A 19,346-nucleotide genomic window follows, 5' to 3' on the forward strand; every position below is an offset into this window, starting at 1 on the left:
CCCGCTTTTAAATCTCAACAAGGGAACAACCACCTGAATCCTTCCACCCAGTACTCATTACTCACCATTTATTCACTCTCGAGGTTCTTATAGCCATGGAAAACACAGAACATTGACACTAAAGGAACTAAGGACAAGGAAACAAACATAAAAAAAATGGAGGGCAAGGACACACACATTATTTTTTATTCTTATAGCCATGGAAAACACAGAACATTGACACTAAAGGAGCTGAGGACAAAGGGAACGAAATAGGCCTAAAGGGAGAGGGCAAGGGACACATACATTATTTTTTACTCATTACTCATCTCTTATTCACTCCCGAGGTTCTTCTGGGCATGGAAAACTTAGACTTAGAACTACGGACTAAGAAAATGGGAGGGGACAGCAAGGGAAGGCACGGGGCAGCTTGAAACATAATTACTTGTTACTCATTTTCACCATTTATTCACTCCCGAGGTTCTTCTGGGCATGAAAAACTTAGAACAATGACAAAGTAACAACGGGCTAAGAAAATGGGAGAGGACAGCAAGGGAAGGCACGGGGCAGCTTGAAACATGATTACTTGTTACTCATTTTCACCATTTATCCACTCCCGAGGTTCTTCTGGACATGGAAAACTTAGAACAATAACAAAGTAACTATGACTAAGAAAATGGGAGAGGACAGCAAGGGAAGGCACGGGGCAGCTTGAAACATAATTACTTGTTACTTATTTTCACCATTTAATCCGCTCCCGAGGTGGTTTTGAGCATGGATAACTTAGAACATTTGAATTAAAGGAACTATGGAAGAAGAGATGGAAGGAGGAGAGCATGGGAGGACACTGAGCGGCGGGACACACACACACACACACACACACGCACACAACCAACGGCTACCTAGTTTAAATATCACTATTATATATTATGGTCCAGCTGCCGCCCTCCTAAGTAGACCGATGACGCACTGATACACACCTTCATCGTAGTGTCACGCCTCCTGCACCTTCACGAAGACAGCAAGACGACGCCGGCGGGCACACACACACGCGAGCACAAGGTCACTCACACACCCTCCCCCTCCCACGACGCGCGCCACTCTGTCTGAGCTCGGCGAGGGTTATGTCTCCTGTCACTTAACCCGGCAACACGTGACGTCACCAACACCCCGTTTTCTTCCACGTGCCCGCCCTCAGGGGTGTAGGAACGGGGTGATTTTGACATGGCGTGCCCTTGGGTTGTTTGCCAATGAGGGGTATCTTTGTATTCTTTCGGCAAAATAGTTTTCATACACAGTTTAAGTTCCCTTTCTGACACTTGGCAACTCAAAGCAGCATGCGCCTATATATATTGTTGGTCACCGTCTGAAGAAACAGGAAGAGAAGGAAAGATATAGTTGGATATTGTAGAAAGGAGTGTTAGAAAGGAGGTGAAGACGTTGAAAGAGGCAGGAAGGAGGAGGTGAGAAAGGAAGGGACAGGGAGGGATAAAAGGGGAAGTGGAGAGGGGAGGAATGACGTAATACTCTTCCTGTGGGTGGAGCAGCGGCTAACTCCACCTCATCCTTCCTCCTTCGCTGGTTTGGGTATCAACGCTTACGCTGCCACATCGTAGACTAATCCAAAACGTACGAGTTGTTGAGTGGCGGTCCAGGAAAAGAGATATAAGTTATCCACACATTTGGACGTGTTTAGGGCGTGGTGAGCGGCTAACAGCAAGCGAGGGTGACAGGAGATATCAACAGGTGCGGGCCACTCCGGCTCTCCTCCTCCTTCTGGCTGTAAATAAAAGGTCGGTATTCTCAGCACATCAGCTACTTTCAAAGGCCGAAAAATATATCAATCGGATTCTAAGGAGTGTTCTTTTAGCTTCATGGCACAGAAGAATGATCAACCAAAGCAATATAAAAAAAGTTCCCCTGCAAATGCCGGAAACTCCCATGAAAGGCTTGAGTGTTCTTTTAGCTTCATGGCACAGAGGAATGATCAAAGTACCAAAAGGGTCATAAAAGTTCCCCTGCAAATGCCCGAAACTCCCATGAAAGGCTTGAGTGTTCTTTTAGCTTCATGGCACAAAGGAATGATCAAAGTACCAATGGGGTCATCAAAGTTCCCCTGCAAATGCCCGAAACTCCCATGAAAGGCTTGAGTGTTCCTTTAGCTTCATGGCACAAAGGAATGATCAAAGTACCAATAGGGTCATAAAAGTTCCCCTGCAAATGCCCGAAACTCCCATGAAAGGCTTATCAAATGTGTGTGCTCGGGCGTCAAAATGTTTAAGAATATGGGTCTAATTGCTGAGGACGCCGACGTGTGGCCGAAGTAATTAGTAGAAGTAGTAGTAGAAGTAGTAGTAGTAGTAGTAGTAGTAGTAGTAATGCAAGTAGCGTATTTTTCACGTTGATCAAATAAGATGTGACACTAACAAAAAGTAGCAAACTTAAAAAAAAGATGATTCAGATGTTGTTCAGATTCAGATGTTATGATAGCCGAAAACGGATAGACGAGCAAAGCTATGAAAAAAAAAATCCAAAATAACAGCTTAAGAAAATAAATAAAACCGGAAAAAAATGCGACTGTGGCGGGAAATAATCAGATGCATAAAGAAATAAATATTCACTGAGGAAAAGAATATTCGGAAATGATTCAAATATTACGTTCATTTAAGCAAACAGATCATCGAAATATTAAAAAAAGAAATACTGCAGCTGTGGCAGGGAAAAAAATCAGATGCATAAAGAAATAAATAATCACTAAGGAAAAGAATATTAAAAAATGATTGAAATATTACAAACAGATCATCGAAATATTAAATAATGAAATAATCCCTCCCACGATATTAACTGATGAAGGCAAACAGATAAGTGAAGTATTAAAAAAATGAACAGTGATATCACCATTCAGGACCCCCACCCCCGAAAAAAAAGGTTAAAAATTGATGAAAGAAAACGGGATGAGGGCAAAAGAGAATGGGATATTAACGGAAACTATTGAACATAAAGGACAAATGACTTAAAAATGGCCTCGTATCCCGTGTGACAACGAGTGGGCGAGCCGGCGACGGGAAAAAAGGAGGAAGCAAAAAACTGACACTCAGCCCGGAAATGAGTGGACAAAATCGAAGAAAAAAGGGGGAAAAAAATGAGAAAATGAAAAAAGGAAAAAAAAATATGCGGACAAAAACCTAACACTCGGGACAGACATGAGTGGACAAAATTGAAGAAAAAAAAGAAAAAAAATGAGAAATGGAAAAAGGGGAAAAGGAAAAAATGAGAAATGGAAAAAGGGGAAAAGGAAAAAAATGAGTGGACAAAAAAACTTACACTCGGGACAGAAATGAGTGGACAAAATCGAAGAAAAAAAGGAAAAAAATGAGAAAAGGGAAAAGGAAAAAAGGAAAAAAAGAAAAAAAAGGAGGAAGCAAAAGACTAACACTCAGGCCAGAAATGAGTGGACAAAATCGAAGAAAAAAAGGAAAAAAATGAGGAAAGGAAAGAAAGGAAAAAGGAAAAAAAAGGAAAAAGTGAGTGGACAAAATCGAAGAAAAAAAAAAGGAAAAAGGAACAATTACAAAAAACGAAGAAAAAAAAGAGGGATGGGATGAAACGAAAATTCAGGAAAAAAAACGGTGTTAAAAAAAAGAGAAATAAGTTAATAAAATCGAAGAAAAAAAAGAAAAAAAGAGCATCGGTAAAGAGAAAACGAGGAACACACTGATACGAATAAAGACGAAAGAGAAAAACGGTGAATTAATAAATGTTTCTGATCTTGTGTTAATATGAGGGAGAAGAAAAGTGAAATAAGTAAACAAAATCGAAGAAAATAAGGATATGGTGTTAGGAGGAACTATGAGGAGAGAATGAGGGGGTGACTTGGACAATATGATAGAGGAGACAGTAGGGAAGAGAGGAAACGAAGGGAAAAAAGGATAGGTGATGCGAGAAGGAAAGAGGGGAGCAGGAAAAAGATTGAAGTGACGATAGGATATGGTGTCAGGAGGAAATATGAGGAGAGAATGAAGGAGTGACCAGGGATATAGGATAAGGACAATGAGGAGAGACTAAGGGAAAATGAAATGAAAAGAATGCGGTGAGCAGAAAATAATGAAAAAAATGGTAGTAAAATTCGATGAGGAGAAGAATTAGAAGAAAATGAAGTACAGTGGGGAGAAATCTAGGGACACACTGAAACCAAATATAAATAAAAGAAAAAAAAGATGGATAATTAAATGTTTTAGATCCTGTATTTAAATGTGAAGAGAAGACTCGCGACGAATAACAAACAAACAAACAAACAAACATGTGAAAACCAAACACAATACAACAAGACAAAAGCAAACATTAATAACCGCATGGAAGGAAAAAAATATATAAAAAAACAACAACAAAAAAAAAAAGAGATAAATTATTGTTTGTGATGAAAACGAAGTAAATTTAAAGGGAAACCAAAATAAACAAAAGAAGAAATAACTGATAACGTGTGTGTAAGAGAGAGAGAGAGAGAGAGAGAGAGAGAGAGAGAGAGAGAGAGAGAGAGAGAGAGAGAGAGAGAGAGAGAGAGAGAGAGAGAGAGATAATGATATGAGATCGAGAGAGAGAATGAGAATGAGAATGAGAAAGAGGGTAACAGCAAGCGGGAAACAGAAAGAAAGTAGAAAAATAATTGTGTCAGGGGTAAAATATAGAATTATTGTCTGGCGTTTACGCAACACGGGAAGGCTTACAACGCGCTAATCAAGGAAGTATTGTGCTTTTAATAGAGTGGGAGTGCACGGGGAAGAGGAAGGGCTGCTGAGGGTGGCTGTTCCTCTGCTATTTCGTTTATTAGGTGGTTTTGTGCGTTCAATGGCGAGTGTTAGCGGGAATGGAGAAAGAGGAGACAGAAGGGAAGAGAGGAAACGAAGGGAAAAAAAAAGGATAGGTGATACGAGAGGAAAAAAGGGGAGTAGGAAAAAATTGAAGTGACGATAGAATATGAGGAGAGAATGAGGGAGTGACTAGGGCAATATGATAGAGGAGACAGTAGGGAAAAGAGGAAACGAAGGGAAACAAGGATACGAAAAGAAAAAATGGGAGTAGGAAAGAAATTGAAGTGACGGTAGGATATGATGTTAGGAGGAAATATGAGGAGAGAATTTGGGGTGACTTGGGCAATATGATAGAGGAGACAGTAGGGAAGAGAGGAAACGAAGGGAAACAAGGATAGGTGATGCGAGAAAAAAAAGGGAGTGGAAAAAAAAGATTGAAATAACGATAGGATATGGTGTTTGGAGGAAATATGAGGAGAGAATGAGGGGGTGACTATAGCAATAGGATAAGGACAATGGGAAGAGATTAAGGAAAAAAAATATCAGTAGAATGCGGTGAGCAGAAAATAATGAAAAAAATAGTAGTAAAATTCAATGAGGAGAAGAATGATCAGAAAATGAAGTACAGTAGGGAGAAAAAAAAATAAAAACAAATAAAACGAAGGCCAAAGAAAACAAAATATAGTAAAACGTAACAGAAAGAAAATAAAGGAAACTCGGGAGAAAACGAAATAAAAAAAGACAAAAAGAAGACAATAGAAGAAATAGAAGACAATAAAAGATAATAAAAACAATAGAAGACAATAAAAACACAGGTATGATAAGAAGAATTACTGTGAATAAAAACATAAAAAAGAAGACAAGAAAAGAAGACAATAAAAACACAGGTATGATTAGAAGAACTACTGTGAATAAAAACATAAAAAAGACAATAAAAGAAGACAATTAAAACACAGGTATGATAAGAAGAACTACTGTGAATAAAAACATAATAAGGAAGACAATAAAAAGAAGACAATAATGAACTCAGGGATGATGGAGGAAAAAAAAAAACGGTAAAAAAAAAATAACAGACGAACGATCCTTGAAATTTCACCAATGAATACGTGTAAGTCAGGCAAGCAGGAAAATAAAGATGAAAAAGATGAAAAAAATGATAAAATTAGATTAAAAAAAACTAATTAAACAGGAAAAAAATTGGCAAATAGCAAAAACAGACAAACATGGGCTTCTAATTCCCATCATTGATACGAACAAATCAGACTTAACAGAGAAACAGAGAAAAACAGAGAAACGGCCGGGAACAGACCAACCTAAAGGAGAGAAAAAGGAGAGGAGAGAAAGGGAGAGGAAAGGAAGGAAGGGACAGCCAGGAGGAAGGGAGAGGAGAGGAGAAAGGGAGAGGAGAGGAGAAAGAGAAAGGAGAAGAAGGAAGAAAGGGAGAAGCAGGAGGAGAGGAGAGAAGAGGAGAAAGAGAAGGGAGAGGAAGGGAGAGGAGAGGAGAAAGAGAAGGGAGAGGAAGGAAGGAAGGAAGGAAGGGAGAGGCAGGAGAATAAGGGAGAGGAAAGGAGAAAAGGAAGGGAGAGGAAGGAAGGAAGGAAGGAAGGAAGGGCAGCCAGGAAGTCAGCTTATGGAACCAAAATAAAGAAAAACAAAACAAAAAAAGCCTCTGAACACAAACCATTACGCCCAGATAAATGAACAAAGGCCTTACGAGGAAGAGGGGGAGGGGCAGATGAACTCCAATAACAAGGAACGTAATTGGAAGGCGAGCGATGTGATGTTCTGGCGAGTCGGAGAAAAGGGAGAGACAGGAAGGGGAAAATAAGCATGAACTGAACTCCCAAACCCTGATGAATAAGAGGATATGCATGGAAGAAGAGGAGGAGGAGGAGGAAGAAGAGGAGGAGGAGGAGGAGGTGAAGAAGAGGCAGCAAGGGGCGTAGCGTGCATAAAGAGAAACAAAAGAGGAATGTATAATCTTCCTGTCTATATGATGTTTAACTCCTGAAGCCAAAGTCGATGTTTTAACTCATTCTCTTCCTTCACTCCTCTTTCCTTTCTCATACACAATCTCCTTCCACCCTTCCTTCCTTCCTCCCTCCTTCCCATTCTTCCCTCTCCTCTTCCTCCTCTTCCCCCAAGTCGACGTTTTAACCCATTCTCTTCATTCAGTTTTCCTTCCTTTCTCATACACAACCCCCACTAACTTCCCTTCTCCTTCTCCTCCTTCTTCTTCCTTCTTCTCTTCCTCCTCCTCTTCCTCCTTTTCTTCTTCCTCCTCCTGATCCTCCTCCTCTTCCCCCAAGTCGACGTTTTAACCCATTCTCTTCTTTCATTTTTCTTTCCTTTCTCATATATAACCCCCACTAACTTCCCTTCTCCTTCTCCTCCTTCTTCTTCCTTCTTCTCTTCCTTCTCCTCTTCTTCCTCCTCCTCCTCCTCCTCCTCCCCTTCTTCCCCCAAGTCGACGTTTAAACCCATTCTCTACATTCATTTTTCTTTCCTTTCTCATACACCCTCCCCACTCCCTTCCCTCCTCCTTCTCGTCCTTCTTCCTTCTTCTCTTCCTCCTTCTCTTCTTCCTCCTCCTCCTCCTCCTCCTCTTTCCCTAAGTCGACGTTTTAACCCATTCTCTTCTTTCAGTCCATGGAAAGTGAGGACGAGAGAGAATAGGGAAATTATCAAACGAGGAAGGAAGAACATGCATATATAAAAGATCGTAAACAATGTAAGGAGATTATAGATGAAGGAAACTGAAAGAGGAATGAAGGAAGATAAGAAATGGAGAGCCATGGACATAGAAAGTGAGGGAGAAAAGTAAAAGAGGAATGAATATACGAGAAACGTTTGTAACATACGACCTTCAATAAAAAGATAATAAATGAAGGTAGAAAGAAGAAAGGAAGGAAAACAATAAGAGAATGGATATAGAAAGTACGGGAAAGAGAATAGAGAAATTAATATACAAGAAACGTCAATAAAATAAGACCATCAATAATAAGAGATGATAAATGAAGGTAGAAAGGAGAAAGAAGGAAAACATACAAGAAACGTCAATAAAATAAGACCATCAATAATAAGAGATGATAAATGAAGGTAGAAAGGAGAAAGAAGAAAGGGAAGCAATACGGGAATGGACAGGGAAGTGAGAGAGGATAGGGAAATGAACAAGCAAGGAAGGAAAACATGAATAACAAAATAAACATAAGAGGAAGTTATGTGTGAAGGAGGAAGAACGGGGAATGAAGGAACGAAAAAGGAATATTGTCATGGAAGAGAGAATAGGGAAACGAACAGGCAAGGAAGAACACGAACACCATAAGAAACTCCACTGCAAAAGTAAATGATGCGTGAAGAAAGCAGCAAGAACCGATAAGACAAGGAAGAGGAAGAATGTTTTAAAGTGCAGAATCCATGGGAGAGATGTGGAGAAAAACGCAGGTATGGGAAGGACAGGTGAGTTAATTAAGTGAGAGAACAGTAAGAATGAACACTTGAGAATGTTAATCAACCGTGTGCTTAGGACTGACAAGGTAAGGAAAAGGTAGAAGCGAGAATGATGTGAAAGCTGACAGGTGTGAAGAGAAACGAAGGTATGACATGGACAGGTAAAACAGGTGAAAGAACAGCAAGAATAAGCGTCTGAGAAAGCCAATAACCGGGTGCTTAGGATTGACAAGGTAAGGAAAGAAAGGAAAAGGAAAGAGCGGGAGTGATGTAAACGCTGACAGGTGTGAAGAGAAAGGCAGGTATGAGATGGACAGGTAAAACAGGTGAAAGAACAGCAAGAATAAGCGTCTGAGAAAGCCAACAACCGGGTGCTTAGGATTGACAAGGTAAGGAAAGAAAGGAAAAGGAAAGAGCGGGAGTGATGTGAAAGCTGACAGGTGTGAAGAGAAACGCAGGTATGAGATGGACAGGTAAAACAGGTGAAAGAACAGCAATCACAAGCGTCTGAGAAAGCCAATCAACCGTGTGCTTAGGGCTGACAAGGTAAGGAAAGAAAGGAAAAGGAAGAAGCGGGAGTGAGGTAAACGCTGACAGGTGTGAAGAGAAAGGCAGGTATGACATGGACAGGTACGTTAGGTGAGAGAACAGCAAGCATAAACGTCTGAGAAAGCCAATCAACCGTGTGTTTAGGACTGACCAGGTAAGAAAGTGAAAGGGAAAGGAAGAAGTTCAAAATTCATGCAACAAATGGGAAGAAAAACGCAGGTGTGGGAGGGACAGGTGAGTTAATTAAAGGAGAGAAAAGTAAGAATGATCACCTGGGGAAGCAAATCAACTGCATGTTTAAAACTGACAAGGTAAGGAAGGAACATGAAGGGACGGAAATGATGAGAGAAGGTGTGCAGAAAAACGCAGGTGTGAGATTGACATGAAAGGAGAGCAAGAATTAACACCAGAAAAAGCCCATCAAACGTGCGCTTAAGATTGACACGGTAAGGAAGGAAAAGAAAGGAGCGAGAGTGACATGAACAGGTGAGAAGAAACAGGTATGGGAAGGACAGGTAAGTTAGGTGAGAGAACAGAAGGATTAATCACCTGAGAAAACCCATCAAACGTTTCCTGAAGATTGACACGGTAAGGGAAAGGAAAAGTAAGGAGTGAGAGTGGCGCGAACAGGTGTGAGGAGAGTCGCAGGTGAGACATAAACACGGAAGGTCAGAGGTCAAGGTGAGAAGAGGAAAAAGGAAAGCGACGAGGAAAAGTTCTGTCAGGAATGAAGGCAGACGGAGGAAGGAAACAGAGGAACGAGAGAACATTGAAAACCCGGAACCCTTGAACGCAACACTGGAGAGACGGAAACACAGAAAACCAAGCGATAGAAACAGCAAAAATAAACATTGTACGAAGAAAATATAACATCGAGGACAACTTTATGAGGTATTTAGATAGACAGGGAAGGAAACAAAGGTGTGAGAGTGTATTGAAAGCCCGGAACCCTTGAACACAACACTGGAGAGACGGAAACACAGAAAACCAAGCGATAGAAACATCAAAAATAAACATTGTACGAAGAAAACATAACATCGAGGACAACTTTATGAGGTATTTAGATAGACAGGGAAGGAAACAGAGGAATGGGAGAGTATTGAAATCCCAGAACTCGTGAACGCAACACTGGTGAAGCAAAGACATGGAAATTCAGGAGGTAGAAACTAAGAAAACAAACATCGTAAGGAAAAACATGGAACAGGGTCGTCGGTTTAAAATTCCATCAGGTATTAAGACAGACAGGAAAGGAAACGGAGGAGTGGGAGCGTATTGAAAGCCCGGAACCCTTGAATGAGAAAGTTGGCGAGGCAGGAACATGGAAAATCAGGAGGTAGAAACTGCAAAACTGAACATGCAAAGGAAAACTGTGTCGAGGAAAACTTTGTCATGTATTAAAACAAACAGGGAAGGAAACAGAGAAGTGGGAGTGTATTGAAAGCCCAAAAACTCTTGAATGAGAAAGTTGGCGAGGCAGGAACATGGAAAATCAAGAGGTAGAAACTGCTAAACTGAAACATGCTAAGGAAAACTGTGTGTCGAGGAAAACTTTATCATGTAAGTAAGAGGGGGCGGAAATATTGAAGAATCTACCTCTAAATGAACGCACGGTATTAGGAAAACATATACCACGTGTTTCGGATTGACCCAGTAGAGAAAACGGGTATGCAAAAGAGTTCTGTAAAGCCCAGAATCCTTGCAAGACAGCTGGATAAAGGAAGAAAGGATTGGGGACGCTGAGAGGGTGCTGAGGCCATATTGAGAGCAAACATAGAATGAGAGTTTGCGAGTGAAGAGGGCAAGAGAGAGAGGGAGAAAGAGGTAGAGAGAGGGAGGAAAAGGAGAATCAGGCAGTGAGTTTGGTGAGGAAGACAAACCATGAAAGAAAGAAAAGGAGGAAAAGAAAGAACATAAGGATTTGAAAAGGAAGAGGACAAGGAGAAAGAGAGGTAGAGAGAGGAAGGAAAAGACAAATCAAAAGTAGTGAGTTTGGTGAGGAAGACAAACCAGGAAAGAAAGAAAATAAGGAGGAAATGGAGAATGAGAGTTTGAGGACGAAAAGGACAAAGAAGAAAGAGAAGTGGAGAGAAGAAGGAAAAGACGAATGAAAGGCAGAGAGCTTGGTGTGGAAGACAAACTTGGAAGAACGAAAAGATGGAGAAAACGAATGAGAAGGAGGGATTGAGGACGAAAAGGATAAAGGAGAAAGAGAAGTAGAGAGAGGAAGGAAAAGACGAATTAGTAGTGAGTTTGGTAAGGAAGGCAAACTGGGAAGAACGAAAAAAAGGAGAAAATGAATGAGAAGGAGAGTTTGAGGTCGAAAAGGACAAAGGAGAAAGATAATTAGAGAGAGGAAGGGAAAGACGAATCAAAAGTAGTGAGTTTGATGAGAAAGACAAACCAGGAAGAAAGAAAAGAAGGAGGAAATGGAAGAGAATAAGAGATTGAGAATGAAGAGGGCAAGAGAAAGACAGGAAGAGAGAGATAAAGAAAGAGGAAAACAGGAATAAGAAATAGTGAGTTCGGGGAGGCAGGCCAACTGGGAAGAAGGAAAAGAAAAGGAGAAAACGGATGAGGAAAAGGATTTGAGAATGAACAAGGCAAGAGAGAAGATAGGAAGAAAGGAAAAGAAGAATCAGAAGTAGTGAGTTTGGTGAGGAAAGCAAAGCAGGGAGAAAGAAATGAAGGAGAAAACGGATGAGAAATAGGGTTTAAGAATGAAGAAGGCAAGAGAGAAGATAGGAAGAAAGGAAAAGACGAATCAAAAGTAGTGAGTTGATGAGAAAAGCAAAACAGGAAGAAACAAAAGAAGGAGAAAACGGATGAGAAGGAGAGGTTGAGGACGAAAAGGAAAAAAGGAGAGAGGTAGAGAGAGGAAGGAAAAGACGAATCAGAAGTAGTGAGTTTAATGAGGAAAGCAAAAGAGGAAGAAATATAAGAAGGAGAAAGCGGATCAGGAGGGATTGAGGATGAAGAGGGAAAAAGAAAAAAGATGAACAGAGAGAAAGAGAATTAAGGAAGAATAAAAAGAGGCAATCAGTTTGGCGTGGAAGGCAAAATGAAAAGAGCAAAACGGAGACAGGAAAAACAACAACAGATGAATATAATACTGCAAGTCTGCGAAAGAGAGAATAAGGAATGGAATCAATGAAATGAAAAACGTCGATAACAAAAAAAGACGGATAACAGGGTGGAATGAAATAGTAAAAATAACAATAATAAAATAGACCGAGGGATAAAAGACATTGAACCTCACCTACTCATATTACCTTTCTCTGTGTCCCAGGAGAAGAGAGAGAGAGAGAAAGAGAGAGACAGAGAGAGAGAGAGAGAGAGAGAGAGAGAGAGAGAGAGAGAGAGAGAGAGAGAGAGAGAGAGAGAGAGAGAGAGAGAGAGAGAGAGAGAGAGAGAGAGAGAGAGAGAGAGAGAGAGAGAGAGAGAGAGAGAGAGAGAGAGAGAGAGAGAGAGAGAGAGAGAGAGAGAGAGAGAGAGCATTACAGAACACATTAACGCCCTCGCATCATTATTCTGAAGGCAATAATCGCTAAATAATTACAACTCTCTCTCTCTCTGGCTTCGTGATACCCACTAATGCTTCCACTAGTCCTTTGTCTTTTACGAGAGTGTTGCAAGCTTATGCGCATTACTGGTGCTATAAATAATGACGGTAAAAATAATGATGATGCGAGTAATAATAACAATAATAACTGTAGTGATGGTGAGGATAGTAATAATGGAGATGAAGATAGTGATAGGAATAATAACGATAGCAATGAGGGTGATAATGATGTTTGTAATAATGAGATGGTGATTAAGAGAAATGCGAATAAACAGTGATGATGATAATGATGAGAGTAATAATAATGAGGTGAATTAGAGAAATACGAATAAGGATATGAATCAGAATACGAATAATTACTTGTCACTAGCAAGAGATTTTTATTGCTATTTTTTTCACACTCAGAATAAGAATATGAATGATTACTTTTCACTAGTATGAGATTTTTATTGCTATTTTTTTTTTCAGTAATATGAACAGAATGATTACTTTTCACTAGTATGAGATTTTTATTGCTATTTTTTTTTTCATTTTCACACTCAGAATAAGAATTTCAATAATTACTTTTCACTAGTAAGAGATTTTTATTGCTATTTTTTTTCATTTTCACACTTAAAATAAAAATATGAATAATTACTTTTCACTAGTAAGAGATTTTTATTGCTATTTTTTTTTTCATTTTCACACTCAGAATAAGAATATGAATAATTACTTTTCACTAGTAAGAGATTTTTATTGGTATTATTTTTTTCATTTTCACACTCAGAATAAGAATATGAATAATTACTTTTCACTAGTATGAGATTTTTATTGCTATTTTTTTCACACTCAGAATAAGAATATGAATAATTACTTTTCACTAGTATGAGATTTTTATTGCTATTTTTTTTCACGCTCAGAATAAGAATATGAATGATTACTTTTCACTAGTATGAGATTTTTATTGCTATTTTTTTTCACACTCAGAATAAGAATATGAATAATTACTTTTCACTAGTATGAGATTTTTATTGCTATTTTTTTTCATTTTCACACTTAAAATAAAAATATGAATAATTACTTTTCACTAGTAAGAGATTTTTATTGCTATTTTTTTTTTCATTTTCACACTCAGAATAAGAATATGAATAAATAATTTTCACTAGTAAGAGATTATTATTGCTATTTTTTTTTTCATTTTCACATTAATTATTTCCATTATCATTTCTATCATTGTTATTATCGTCATCACTGTTGCTGTTGTCTCATAAATCCTTAATGTGAAGATTACATAAACAAACCTACATTACTCACAACGTTTCTATGATATTTCAACACCAAAACAACAACAATATCATCATTACCTGCAGCATTATTATCTCAGAACATTATATTCGACACAACGCAACACAACTCAGCGCAATATCACCCAACACTGTCAAGCATGTTCATTGTTCTCCTTTTTTGCAAGTTTGATTCCTGTAACGCAACACACCATCACCCAACACTGCCTTGCCTTCTGTTCCTTGTTTTCCTTTCCTCCAGTTTGATTCACGCAACACAACACACCAACACCCAACACTCTCATGCATACTATCCCTTGCTCTCCTTTCTTGCCTGTTTGATTCCTGTAACGCAACACAATATCACCCAACACTGTTTTGCCTTCTCTCCCTTGCTCTCCTTTTTCCCAGTTCGATTCACGCAACACAACACAGCCATCACCCAACACTGTCATGCTTAATGTCCCTCTGATCGCCCTTTTCACCAGTTCGATTCTAGTGAAGAAAAAGAAATAGTGGCCAGTGCAAAGAAAAAAAATAGCGGTTAGTGTGGAGACAAAAACAGTTGCTAGGGATGAAAATATTATCGTCAGTGTGAAGAAAAAATAGTTAGTGAATAAATAAGTGGTTAGAGTAAGGAAAAAATAGGGGTTTGTTTGAAGGAAAAAAAGTGGTCAGTGAATGAAAGAAATAGCGGACAGTGTGAAGGAAAAAAAATAGTTGCTATAGTCAATCGACTCTAACTTGAGCGCCGTGGCTTGGCCCGGGTAGCCCCCCATTGATTATAAAAATATTCATAATACGACTGCATGGTGTTATGAAGGGCTTGGGATTTGAGGGAAAGACAACGACTCTGTAAACCTTCCATTTCACTCGGCAACGTGGCTCATGCGACGGTGCCGCACCACTCACCCTTCCGCCACCATGGAAGACTCACGTAGGTCTCACTTTCGCGTCCTGCACAACCAAGCAAAAGATATTATATATATATATATATATATATATATATATATATATATATATATATATATATATATATATATATATATAGAGAGAGAGAGAGAGAGAGAGAGAGAGAGAGAGAGAGAGAGAGAGAGAGAGAGAGAGAGAGAGAGAGAGAGAGAGAGAGAGAGAGAGAGAGAGAGAGAGAGAGAGAGAGAGAGAGAGGAGAGAGAGAGAGAGAGAGAGAGAGAGAGAGAGAGAGAGAGAGAGAGAGAGAGAGAGAGAGAGAGAGAGAGGGTGGGGGGGGAGGTAGCGAGCTCCTCTGAGGAGAGTGATGGGGTGATGTGGCATATGCGCAGCTCAGGGGAGCCGGGCCTAAAGGCTCAAGTTAAATTCGGTAGACTATAGGTAAAAAAATATGAAGAATAATAGTTAGTGAATAAAAAAGTGGTTAGAGTAAGGAAAAAATAGTGGTCAGTGAAGGATAGTAGGTAGAGTAGTAAGCCCAACACTCTCATGCATCCTGTCACTCCCTCCCTTGTTCCCCAGTTCGGTCCCCGCGGCTCCGACACTTCCATCCCCGCCCAACATTCCCGCACTGATTTATGGGCTTCAAATACCGAGCGTAGAGTTTTAATATTCATAAATCATTGCCATTGGGATGTATATTTTTCAGCAAGGTATGGATGACAAAGGGAAACAGTATTGAAAAATGGTTCTAACTCGCTTTATTTAGGTTTAGACTGCATTTTTACTTCGATCTTTTTCGGTTTTCATTTACCTTGCGGTTATTCATTTACTCACTCACTCACTCATTCATTCATTCATTCTTAACATTTTTTTTTGGGGGGGAGGGGGTTGGGACAAAGACTTTTTTTTTACTTTTATATTTTAACTCTGATCATTTTCATTGTTTTCATTTTCTTTGCCGTTAAAACAAGGGCAATTATCTGCATTTCAATTTCAATCTTTATATCTAACGTATTTTTAGGGGGGTTAGGATAGGACAAAGACATTTTTTTTAGCATTATAACGGCATTGTTGTCATTTTCTACATATTAACTGCATTTCAACTACAATATGACATTTTTTTGGAGGGTTAGGATAGGACAAGGACATTTTTTTCATTTTAACTGCATTTGTACTTTTCTCTATACAATCTTTCTTCGTGGCTAGAACAAGGACAATCAATTACATTTTAACAACATTTTAACTACGATATTTTTCATCTAACTGAAAGGAAAAAACGCAAAACGATATATAAAAAAAAGTTATAATACGGTATATCTAAATTTCAACTACATTTTAATTATGATATTGTTATATAACTTTTGTAACGGCGAGGACAGAGGGGATGGACAAAACAATATATATTAAAAATTGTTGTAACGCGCGACTCACAGACCGAGAATAGTGTGTGCAGTTATATTTCTGCTCTATACGTATTTACCTCTAACTTATTTTATCAGTATTAACAACCATTTTTCTTTCTTTCATTTCTTTATCTACATACTGACGCTGTCTTTCTAACAACTATAATATTTTCAAAACTGATTTCCTACTTAATCAAAAACTTAACTATTTTTTCAGCGATAACTCTCCTGTTTTCATAATTAATTCCCCTTTTTCTACATACTGACGCTGTCTTTGTAACAACTATAATATTTTCAAAACTGATTTCCTTCTTAATAAAAAACTTAACTATTTTTTCAGCAATAACTCTCTTGTTGTCATAATTAATTCCCCTTTTTCTACAACTTTTTCAAAACTGATTTCCTTAATAAAAAAAAAACTTAACTATTTTTTTCAGCAATAACTCTCTTGTTGTCATAATTAATTCCCCTTTTTCTACAACTTTTTCAAAACTGATTTCCTTAATAAAAAAAAAACTTAACTATTTTTTTCAGCAATAACTCTCTTGTTGTCATAATTAATTCCCCTTTTTCTACAACTTTTTCAAAACTGATTTCCTTCTTAATCAAAAACTTAACTATTTTTTTTCAGCAATAACTCTCTTGTTGTCATAATTCATTTTCCTTCTTTATCTCTCTAGAACATACGTACACAAGAACATAAGGAGTCCACCGGTAGACCTATGCAAAGCAGCTCCTGTGAACTTAATCCCCCCCCCCCCCCCTAACATTACTACCCATGAATTTATCTAATCTGTTATTTAATGTATAGATTTTTAACTTTTTAACTGCATTGTTTTCATTTTCTTTGACGTTAAAACAAGGACATTTATCTGTATTTTAACTTCAATCTTTTTATCTAGCATTTTTACGTGGCACTCAGAACATGCCTGCCTTGGTCACTACGGTTTTACTAGCACTGAAGTATGACCTAATACACACGCTAACAACACCTATTTGCATTGTTATATTTACTCAGCATTCAATTAAAACCCAAAACTCACTGTATGCATTTTTGTCTTCTTCGCACTAACCACTTTTTCTTCACACTAACTTCCATATTTTCTTCCCCAGTAACTATTTTTTTTCTTCACACAACCCACTATTTTTTATATTTACACTAACTACTCCTTTTTTCTTCACTCACAATTTTCTTCACCATTTTACCTACTAATATTTTTTTCCTTTTTTTCATTCCAGACAGCAGCGGAGGCGTCGAGCTGTGTCTGTCGCTGCTGCTGCTGACGATGCTGCTTTTGACCCTGACCTCAGCAGCAGCGTTTGACCCCAGAGTGACCTAATCCAGCTCCCTTCACTCGCCCACTCACTCACTCACTCACTCACTGCCTCACTCACTCACCTTGTTTTGTACTGCACCTTCAATGGTCATTCCTGCTCATTCATTAATTCATTCACTCATTTATTCATTTACTCATTCACTCAATCATTCATTCATTCTTAATCCCATAACATTGTTACATAATTCCTAACATCTGTGGTTCCTGAAATACGATATAAATTCAGTTATTCCTATTTTTTTTATATATCACAGGTAAAGGAAAAGTAGGATGAGTAGTAGTAGTAGTAGTAGTAGTAGTAGTAGTAGTAATTTGAACATTAAGGTCATTAATTTACTTTTTTTTTATCTTCCAAACATAAAAAAAATAAATGATATATCTAAAGTAAAAAAATTTAAGTTAACAGATACAGGTGCGTGCTTATCACACCTGTATTATTTTTCAATTAGAGCGATGAACACACACACACACACACACACACACACACACACACACACACACACACACACACACACACACACACATACACACACACATCTGGCTCACTCACTCACTAAATCACTCATCGACTATCTCACTCACTCATTCACTCTCCCACTCACTCATTCATTACTCCATCATCTCACTCACTCATTCATTCATGCATCCCTTCACTCACTCACTCACTCGCTCACTCACTCACTCTCCTAAAGGGCTGCAGGAGGTTCGTGTGATATTCCCTGAGGCGGACACAAGTCAAAGCGATGCTGTACATAGACACAAAACTCAACTAAGTGAATAAACTAAACTATACACCTTACCTGAGCGGCTCCTCGTTACCTGGACAGACAGGTGACCACGGACCCAGGTAACCAGGTATGCCAAGTAGGGCTAAACAGGTACTAGTTCTTGTTGGTTATGTGTTAATCGTTCTTTTTCTACTTATTACACCCCAAAGAACCCTTGACACCTGTGACTTGACGACTACTTAATTAAACACAGGTGCACACACACACACACACACACACACACACACACACACACACACACATACTTAGTGACAGTGTTGGTATTTATTGTACATAAAAAAGCTCATCTTAGTGTAAAACCAATAAAAAAAAATAACAGACAGACAAACAGACTAACAGACATACAGCAAGACCCCACTCCTTATGTGCGTGTGTGTACGTTAGCCGCTCACCTATAATCATTTACGTACATGACTGTGGTGTACATAGCGTCAGTGTCCTCTAGTTTGTCAGGGTGGTTGGTTTACACACACACACACACACACACACACACACACACACATGCGTTAGTTCATGTGAGGTTTATTCTGCGTGTATGTCAGTGTGTGTGTGTGTGTGTGTGTGTGTGTGTGTGTGTGTGTGTGTGTGTGTGTGTGTGTGTTTGTTAATCACTCGTACACGAAATACATACAAATAGAAGACGTACATGTGTGATTTACATTTATTGACACACACACACACACACACACACACACACACACACACACACACACACACACACAGAAAAAAACTTGTCGGATGAATGCATTCATGAGCAAATGTGTGTATGTATGTAAGTATGTATGTATGTGTGTATGTATGAGTGCATGCATGGGCGGTATCTTTTCTATGTATATATGTATGTATGTATACTTGCCTACACGCACAACAGAAATGAATTTGTATTATATTCGCAACTGTATGTGAATATCCTGATTCATGATGATGATGATGATTTTATTTATAGATCAATGTTGCCAAGCTCACTTTCCCACACATTCAGCAACTTCATAACACACACACACACACACACACACACACACACACACACACACACAGTACATAATGCAACCTTCCCATTTAAAATAATTACCTACCATAAACCTAACACACACACACACACACACACACACACACACACACACAGACACACACACACATAACTCCGTCCTCTCGGGCTGAACTGTCTCACACAATAAACTCAGATAATAAGCAAAGGAAGAATGTAACCTTGACTTTTATTAACCAAACAAACAACGCAGAAAATGGGAAAAGAATGTGAAAACGTGACAAAAAAGATAATGAAAATGCTCCCTTCCC

At 38.7% G+C, this 19,346-nt stretch overlaps 1 protein-coding gene across 1 annotated transcript in view; it reads left to right on the top strand.

The window, feature by feature from the left end:
• LOC127000826 (cell adhesion molecule 3-like) overlaps window positions 1–19,084 on the top strand; it is a 102,653-nt gene extending 83,569 nt beyond the window's left edge. Inside the window, exon 7 of the mRNA XM_050864884.1 lies at window positions 17,162–19,084. Coding sequence (XP_050720841.1) covers window positions 17,162–17,262 — 101 coding nt within the window. The 3' untranslated portion in view covers window positions 17,263–19,084. The remainder of the gene's footprint in view (window positions 1–17,161) is intronic.
• Window positions 19,085–19,346: the final 262 nt, after the last annotated feature.

The sequence above is a fragment of the Eriocheir sinensis genome, chromosome 19 (genome assembly GCF_024679095.1).
Source record: "Eriocheir sinensis breed Jianghai 21 chromosome 19, ASM2467909v1, whole genome shotgun sequence".
Lineage (NCBI taxonomy): Eukaryota > Metazoa > Arthropoda > Malacostraca > Decapoda > Varunidae > Eriocheir > Eriocheir sinensis.